Raw genomic sequence first — 9600 nt, 5'->3', positions numbered from 1 at the left:
TCATTTTTATCATCTTTTTTAAGTTATTTTTTGTTTTGTTACTCTCTGCTGTTCTGCATGTCAGTGTTGCATAAATATATATATATATATATACACATATATATGTATATATATATATATATACTGAGAAATACTCAGAGTATAGGTCAGTGGTGTTAATAAAAAACACATTTTATTTACATAAATTACAAGAAGCACAAACTTGTTCACCAAAATCTACATTAAAAATGTCTTGTATATATTACATTTAACAGATTCACTATATATTAACTCTAGGGATGTCCGATATTAACTTTTTGCCGATATCCGATATGCCGATATTGTCCACAACACTTAATTTCCGACTCTGATATCAACCGATATATGCAGCCACTAAACTGAGGTAAACATCTCTGGACCCAAAAAGTGATTCCAGTGTACTTGGGTTTTCATTATCGGAGGAAAAAAAACGATAACGATTCTTACAGATATGACATAATTATGCTAATACCGGGCCGATAATATCGGTCGCCCGATGTTATCGGACATCCCTAATTTACTCCATTGTTGCAAGAAGAATCTTTGATAAAAAGACAGGTTATATGCAACATTATCGGCATCTCATGTAAAACCGCTACCAGTCAAAGAATAAAATGAAGTAATTGGAACATTGCACTCACAGCACTTTGAGGACAACTAATTCAGGACAATCGTCTGCGTGACCTCTTTTATATCGGAGACACCTGATTCGGGACTAGTGGTTATACTCTGTTTAAAATGCAAACGCAGCAGATCTTCACAAGGAGGACGTTGTGGAGTCCACCACCTCTCGTCCGTTACACACCGTCGGAACGACATTAGAGGCCGATGCTGCAAAAATAAATACAAAACTTGTATTTATTTGTAACAATACAGATGATCAGATGGTGACACTGTATTTTCAGAGCAATCGCTACACAAAAATCTCACAGATAAACCATCAAATATACACAGATTAGCCTGGAGAATCTTCCGTTCGTTAAAGCCAGGGTGGAAACCACTGCTGAATGTGCATGGCTTTTGATATTGCTGTGCTGGACGGCTGATTATGCGCTTGGTGAGGTCAAAATAAAGAGACACCATGGCAACATACAGTAGGTTTCGTCCACTTTAAATACGATTTACATATTCGTTTCAAGTCAGTTTGTTTTCCAGAATAGATTTAATCTGGTCAGAGAAACTGCCTGAGGTTAATCTAGTCCTCCTGTTTGTATAACTAATGTTGTATTTGGACCAAGGTGCCTGATTTATTTTTTTCTAAGGTTTCATAAAGGACATTGTACCTTGAGAGAAACTGGAGCCGGGGCCCGTGGTAACACTGAAGCGGGTGGTGGCCACCCTCAGGTTGCTGACATTCTTCTGGGGCTGGAACATGATGATGTGGACCTTTGGAGCAAAGAGACAGCCGAGCACCACTGAGCCACTCAGGCTGACAGAGATACACATGGTGGTAGTTTGCACCTGGGGAGGAGGAGACAAGAGGATGAAGTCATTTTACAATTCTGAAAACTCTTACTTTATCCCTTGTACTAAAGAACCCCCGTAAAAAAGCAAGTATTTGGGGAAGTTTACTTAGTATTTACAACGACAACAATACGATTAAAGACGTGGTTTTATTTACAGTTTCCCCAGGATGGATCAAAAAAGTTCAATTTAATCAAATCTTTTTTTTTTTAAATAACATAGTCACGATTTCACAGGTTGGATCACTTGGTTTGAATCATTTTAAAAATGTGTTTTTATCGATGAGGTTTTGACATCGTTATTAGTTTCCGAACCAGAGCCAGGAGCAGCAGAGAACGCCGAAGGACGACGGCAGCTGAGGAGAGGTGTTAAGAGATCTGTGTATTTGCCTGTCAATCAGATGCTTAACCCTCCACTTCCATCCCCTCACTCTGCCCACATCTCGCTGTGTGTCGTCAGCCCCGCTCTATTATTTCCAGCGATGCCGCAGCCTTTGCTTTGTCTTCTCCAGGAACAGGATGCAGCACAGGATCGGCTGCTGTGTGCCAGGTGCATTTCATTTTCACAAGGCACAGCAGGTGTCATCAGCCTGAATGCTAATGTCGCTGTATAAATAATGCGAGCAACCAGTATTGTTCTGTGCACAGAACGGATTTCTGGTGACGATTAACATTAATGTTTGCCATTATTTGGACTTAATTAGTAAATAAAAAATAGATTAAATTAGATGCTAATCTAACATACATATATTTGATGCGTGCTACATCGATTCACACTAGGTTTCCCTGTAATATAGTATACAAAAAATTACATAACAATTATCTTTTAATTTTTCTACACTGAGCTGACAGCCAGTCTTTTTTACACTCCTGACGTCATACGACTGAGCTACTAGCATAAGAGCTAGATCAGCTAACCGGAGCTAATGTTGACAACACGTCGTTCCTCGTTCGTGTGGATATTTTTTTTTTCTGTGTTGAAAGGACAACAAAATCATTTTAAGTGTAATTTCGTTTCTACGTTAGCTGTAGTGTAAACAAGTCCGATAAGTTAAGTTACTCATCACAAAGAAGACGTACAGAGAATGGAGCCTTAGCAGCAGCTAGCATGGAGGCTACGAATTAGCTTAAGAACAAGTATAGAAAAGACAGGGAAAAGGCAACGAATGATAAAAGTGTAGAGGATATACTGTATCCATGAAGTTTTTGAAGTGCAGTTGAATTGTTTCTACAGGATTTTTTTTTTTTTAAAAATGGAAGGAATTGATTTTGAAAAACTGTCAAAAGTGGCGTTTTGTTTTTCAATAAATGTGATTACAGACCTAGAACTCAACACTAACCATCAGGTCAACATAATCAAAATCATATGAAGGTGATTCTTTTTCAAATAGCCAAATGTATCTATGGTATTTGCCAACAGGACAAAAAAATCGGTCAGTAAGTAGTATCTGTTTAAAAAACTACACACCAGTATCAGGATCAGTTGACGTTTCCTTACTGCACACATGCTTACTGCATTTTGTTTTGTTACAAACAATAACAAAGTAAAATGTCAACTAACAATGGTCTAAATATCAAGGTGAATGTTTCGTGTCTTCACTTTGAATAAAAGCACCGCTGCATAGAAACGACCTGTTTAAGTGAATTTAATAATTCAGCAGACGTTGCTCTGAGGATGAGAGTCTGTCTTTGCTGAAACAGTTTTTCCCTCTGTTTATGTGTGAAGAGCGAGACGTGAAGACGTGTTTCTACACTTCTTCCTCTTGTCTCTTCTCGCTCCCTTCTCCGTCCTCTTTGTTTGGTCTTTAAAATCATTTTGTTTCGTGAATGTAGCACCACCGCCTCGGATATAAACAGCGCCCGCTGCATTCAGGCCACTTTATTCCTCCCGAGAAGCTCGCAGCACAGATTAGATTCCAAGTTTTATTGGGCTTCGTGCTGTACTTTTATTGAAAGATTTTATTGGAAGAAAAAAACTTGAAGCCACTGATGCTGGACTGTGGGGATTGGAAAAATCTCAGCAGTGATTCAGCGACGGAGACAAGTCAATAAACTAGGATTTTTAAGTGGATTTCTTTTAATGTCCCGCAATAATGTACACTTAATGAGACAGCTAAATGAGAAGCTATTGTAAAGAGATTTATGGAAGTGAAATGAACGCAGTACTGACTAATATTATTTTTAGGGTAGTAGTAGAACGCAGTATTACTGCTCTGGGTTGTGTTCATTACTGCGGTATTACCACCTCTGTTACAGTGTTCTCTAAAAAGGACCCACTTTTGGTTTAACTCTTCATCCAACGTTATTATTATGATCTAATTTTATTTTAAAATAATAATAACAATAATAATAATTTATAATTTATAATTTTTGTCATTTAATTAATTAATTATTTTTATTTAATACATTTAATAAACAATTCTTGTCCTTTTTTTGTGATCATGAATAAAGGTTTTATTAATTTGTTTTTTTTATTGTATTTTTAGTAAACGTACCATTTTTTCTCAGCAAGCAAGAATTGTATTCAACGTGAATTCAAATGGACTCACTGACCGACACGAGACGATCCATTTCAGTCGAGAGCCTCGACAGACAAAGGTCAGTAATTACTGGTTGATATTTTCAGTCTTTTTTTTTCCAAACTGTCTTTGTTTGTAGGTTCATTTGATTGTTTTTAGCTTCAGCTTCTGCAGCGACTGTTGGATCAGTTGCGTTCGCTGCTGAAATGTGAAAACCACCCCCCCCTCTCGAGGCGTGGTCCACGGCCTGAATTTTTCATACGCTAATCAAACGTGTTATTTATTGATTCATTTAATCTAATCTTTCTTTAACTAGTCGACATTTTAGCTCAACCTCCCTGGCTGCGGCTCCTCTAACAACGAAGATAAATCCTGAAGAACATCAGCGACACGGCCCTGGCTCTGAAAACACCGTGCCGACACATTAGCTCAGTAATTATTTATCAGTCAAAGAGGAGTTAAGCGTCGCAGCGAGGAGAGTGTTCTGGAGGGACCGGGGGACAGAGTCCCTGTGAGTCCCGTCGAGGTCCCAGGATAGAGGACACATCTGGGACTCGGCCTGGGAGTCTTTCACAGTCCATTCCACACAGATAGACACAGGGACACACTCAGATGTCCGGTTCCTCTCCAACACTCGCTGTCTTACGTGACGTCTGTGTGTCTCTGCAGAGGCAGAGGCAGATGTGTCCGTAGACTTCTAGAGCTTTTCTATTCCCCCCGTGCTTCAATCTCACAGGAGAGTGTGTCTGGAACGACCTAGGACAACCTTTATGTCTCTGGAAGTGTGTGGGAGTTTTACCACATCGGTCTATGTTCTAGTTAGGTAAGGTGAACGGTTGGATTTACAATTCAATCCCACCCAGATGCCGATCCAAGGTGAGGTTGCATCAGAAATCTATCCGACGTGAAGTGCTCTAATAAATAAAAGACAAACGACGACGGCCCTCCAGAGGGCGCTGTATAATAAATGAATCCAACTCTACTCACCCTGTAGTCGCTGGCAGTCACGTAGAAAATGGGCTGGAAAGCCAACCAGATGATGCAGGTGGTGTACATGGTGAACCCGATGAACTTGGCCTCGTTAAAGTTCTCGGGACATTTGCGGGTCTTGAAAGCGTAGACTGTGCACAGGATGATCAGGATGCAGTTGTAGGTGAGCGACATGAGCATACTTGAGTCCTTGCTGTTGCACTTGAGGGTGACCACGTCCCTTCTCTCTGGGCTCACTTCCTTTCTGACCCCCGGGGCCTCCACCACCAGCCAGACCACCACCACTATGAGCTGGCAGGAGATCAGAGCGCCGCAGATGGCAACCTGGGAGGCCGGACTGATGAACCGAGGTCTCTGGGCTCCGTCCTTCACCCCGCTGAAGATCCTCGCGATGCGATTGGTCTTGGTGAGGAGGGCGGAGTAGCACACCGCGAAGGAAGTTCCCAGGCCCAGCCGGCGCAGTGTACACACGGCCGTGGAGGGTTTGGCAATGTAGATGAAGGTCATGCTGTAACACATCAACACGCCCAGCAGGAGAATGTAGGAGAGCTCCCGACCGCTGGCCTTCACCACCGGTGTTTCGTTGTGTTTGAGGAAGAGGCCGATGACAAAGAGCGTACACATCATCCCTAAACAGGAAATGGTGACGGGTCCTATAGCCCAGGCGTCTTCCCAGCGGATGTACTCCTCGGGCAGGTCGTAACAACCGGTCAGGTTGGCCAGCGGCCACTGTCCGAAGCTGCAGTCTGCGCAGGTGAAGGCGTCCTGCAGGTACTGGTACGGCTGGCAGGGGATGCAGATCCAGCAGCAGACATCTCCGGGCTGCATGCTCTTCACCTCGTTCTTCCTGCAGGGGTCACTGCACTGGGAGGTGGGAGCCACCTGACCATCCCAGGGGATCAGACTGGTGTTCAAGGTCAGGTCTTGAGACCAGTAGCCGACTTTACGGTAGGTGTAGCTGCCTGACCCCACGTGGTACACCCCCCCCCCCCCCCCACCCCCCCCTCTCGAGGCGTGGTCCACGGCCTGAATTTTTCATACGCTAATCAAACGTGTTATTTATTGATTCATTTAATCTAATCTTTCTTTAACTAGTCGACATTTTAGCTCAACCTCCCTGGCTGCGGCTCCTCTAACAACGAAGATAAATCCTGAAGAACATCAGCGACACGGCCCTGGCTCTGAAAACACCGTGCCGACACATTAGCTCAGTAATTATTTATCAGTCAAAGAGGAGTTAAGCGTCGCAGCGAGGAGAGTGTTCTGGAGGGAGCGGGGGACAGAGTCCCTGTGAGTCCCGTCGAGGTCCCAGGATAGAGGACACATCTGGGACTCGGCCTGGGAGTCTTTCACAGTCCATTCCACACAGATGGACACAGGGACACACTCAGATGTCCGGTTCCTCTCCAACACTCGCTGTCTTACGTGACGTCTGTGTGTCTCTGCAGAGGCAGAGGCAGATGTGTCCGTAGACTTCTAGAGCTTTTCTATTCCCCCCGTGCTTCAATCTCACAGGAGAGAGAGAGTCTGGAACGACCTAGGACGACCTTTATGTCTCTGGAAGTGTGTGGGAGTTTTACCACATCGGTCTATGTTCTAGTTAGGTAAGGTGAACGGTTGGATTTACAATTCAATCCCACCCAGATGCCGATCCAAGGTGAGGCTGCATCAGAAATCTATCCGACGTGAAGTGCTCTAATAAATAAAAGACAAACGACGACGGCCCTCCAGAGGGCGCTGTATAATAAATGAATCCAACTCTACTCACCCTGTAGTCGCTGGCAGTCACGTAGAAAATGGGCTGGAAAGCCAACCAGATGATGCAGGTGGTGTACATGGTGAACCCGATGAACTTGGCCTCGTTAAAGTTCTCGGGACATTTGCGGGTCTTGAAAGCGTAGACTGTGCACAGGATGATCAGGATGCAGTTGTAGGTGAGCGACATGAGCATACTTGAGTCCTTGCTGTTGCACTTGAGGGTGACCACGTCCCTTCTCTCTGGGCTCACTTCCTTTCTGACCCCCGGGGCCTCCACCACCAGCCAGACCACCACCACTATGAGCTGGCAGGAGATCAGAGCGCCGCAGATGGCAACCTGGGAGGCCGGACTGATGAACCGAGGTCTCTGGGCTCCGTCCTTCACCCCGCTGAAGATCCTCGCGATGCGATTGGTCTTGGTGAGGAGGGCGGAGTAGCACACCGCGAAGGAAGTTCCCAGGCCCAGCCGGCGCAGTGTACACACGGCCGTGGAGGGTTTGGCAATGTAGATGAAGGTCATGCTGTAACACATCAACACGCCCAGCAGGAGAATGTAGGAGAGCTCCCGACCGCTGGCCTTCACCACCGGTGTTTCGTTGTGTTTGAGGAAGAGGCCGATGACAAAGAGCGTACACATCATCCCTAAACAGGAAATGGTGACGGGTCCTATAGCCCAGGCGTCTTCCCAGCGGATGTACTCCTCGGGCAGGTCGTAACAACCGGTCAGGTTGGCCAGCGGCCACTGTCCGAAGCTGCAGTCTGCGCAGGTGAAGGCGTCCTGCAGGTACTGGTACGGCTGGCAGGGGATGCAGATCCAGCAGCAGACATCTCCGGGCTGCATGCTCTTCACCTCGTTCTTCCTGCAGGGGTCACTGCACTGGGAGGTGGGAGCCACCTGACCATCCCAGGGGATCAGACTGGTGTTCAAGGTCAGGTCTTGAGACCAGTAGCCGACTTTACGGTAGGTGTAGCGTCCGTCCTCTTTGTGATAGTGGAAAATGTTGTAGCGGCCGAGGCTGTCCCCGAAGGCGTCGAAGCGAACTACGTTTTCTGTGTCGGGTGGACGAAAAGGTGCTGGAGGTGAAAAGAAATAGAGAGTGTTAAAACACACAGGTGTTTGTCATCTGGTGTGTACAAGTTTTTGGTTTTTTTGCTGCTTTGTTAAAGAACATAAAAGATAATGTGGAGACATAAACAAGCAAAGTGACTAGATTTATACAAAACAATATTTATTTTCCTTGACGTCTTTAATCAAATGGCTAAAAAACCTCAGTAGAACTTAAGGTTGAAGCTTCTGCTAACAGGAGCTAATGTTTATATTGATGCAAATATAAACATTGATGCTGAATTTAACAGAAACAAAATATGTCATCAATATGTAAATCCATCAACCTATTACCATACTTTAGAGTACGTAGTATGGAGCTATTACCATACTTTACAGTACGTAGTATGTAGTAGTATTTTAGTATTTTAGTATTTCATACTCACCATCAAACTTGACTTTGAGAATGTAATCCCTGTAGAACTTTCTTCCGTTGCCGGGTTTGAGAGCGTCACACACTTTGGTGGAGTTGGGACATAAAGCCTGCCTCATGTTGTGTAAGGCGGCGGCCATGGCGTAAACCGCATTGACCACAAACATGATCTTGGACTCTGGTTGAAACGGGGTTTCCCGCAGAGAATGTTTCCCACAGCCCAGATCGTGCAGGCTGCACTGGAACTGGTTCTCCCAGTACTCCCTGAACCAGGGGTTCCTGGTGTTGTTGTACGGGTGGAGGCCGGTGAAGTAGTCGTTGAACTGAGGGATCGGATAAGAAGCCAGTTCAATGGTGAACGCCCCATCCGCCACAGCTTCACTGCCCCTCACCACGCTCTCTTGCGCCCCCCAGCCGTCGCTGGCCACCCAGGTGAAGGTGACATTCATGCGGTTGGCCGCCACCAGCAGCTCGCGGGCGTCCTCGCTGCGCGTGAACAGGATGACCACCTTGGCGTTGGATTTCTGCTGCAGGGAGCGGATCACGTTCTCGTAACTCCAGCGACTCATGGAGCGGCTGACTTTGGCCGAGGTGGCGATGCAGATCTGTCTGGCCCGGGCCTCCTGCTGGAACGCGTCGATCCCGGTCTCGCCGTAGTCGCCCTCCGACGCCACCGTGGACACGTACGTCCAGTTGAAGTAGCGCAGGATCTCGGCCATAGCTTTTGCCTGATAGAAGTCGGGGGGCACGGTGCGGGCGAAGTAGTCGTAACGAGTCTTATCGCTGAGCTTAGCGCTGGTAGAGGCGTAGCTGATCTGAGGGATCTGGAAGAGTCGCAGCAGGTTGGCCACCTGGAGGAGAAAGAAAACAAGGATGAGATGTTGTTCATCTTAAAGCAGTACAACGGTAAATATTCAAAACAACGACAGTCAACTGTCCTGGAATGGAATCATCGATGATTCTCTCTGACAGTCCCTTTTTTTACCAACTCTTTTTTGGGAGAATTTTTCAGAATTTTTTTCCAAAGACTAGCATGGAGTGGTAAGAGAGTCTCCCCTCCAGTATGTCCTCCCACACACAGACTCAGACATGGTTCCGCCTCATTCTCCTTGACTGCAAACCACCGCAGGTTCAGGAAAATCTCTAGGAAAATATAGCCCACAATTCCAAAAGTAGTATCACAGAGCGACTAAAGATGACGCAATTTGTCCTTTGTTTGATTCAGCAAATCTGTCCATTATAAATAATGTGACATTATGTTGACAAAGGCAAGTCAAATTACACTCAAATACGGTCCCTCACCGACTGCAGAACAAATTCGACTTCCGGCTGATCGTGCCAAACAAACACGGGTAAAAAAAATGATAACAATGG

At 45.5% G+C, this 9600-nt stretch overlaps 1 protein-coding gene across 1 annotated transcript; it reads right to left on the bottom strand.

Annotated features, from left to right (window-relative positions):
• Window positions 1–620: 620 nt before the first annotated feature.
• LOC103385906 (metabotropic glutamate receptor 2-like) lies at window positions 621–9116 on the bottom strand (the record flags this gene model as incomplete). Its single annotated transcript, XM_025060035.1, has 5 exons — window positions 621–849; window positions 1302–1479; window positions 4988–5921; window positions 7693–7822; window positions 8240–9116. Coding segments are annotated over 5 exons (2193 nt in total), but the record flags the coding sequence as incomplete, so codon positions are not given.
• Between the last annotated feature and the right edge of the window lie 484 nt (window positions 9117–9600).

Source organism: Cynoglossus semilaevis, chromosome 11, assembly GCF_000523025.1.
Source record: "Cynoglossus semilaevis isolate Cse_v1.0 chromosome 11, Cse_v1.0, whole genome shotgun sequence".
NCBI classification, from domain to species: domain Eukaryota; kingdom Metazoa; phylum Chordata; class Actinopteri; order Pleuronectiformes; family Cynoglossidae; genus Cynoglossus; species Cynoglossus semilaevis.
The sequence above is the reverse complement of the archived record's forward strand: the minus strand, read 5'-3'. Positions and strand labels throughout refer to the sequence as shown.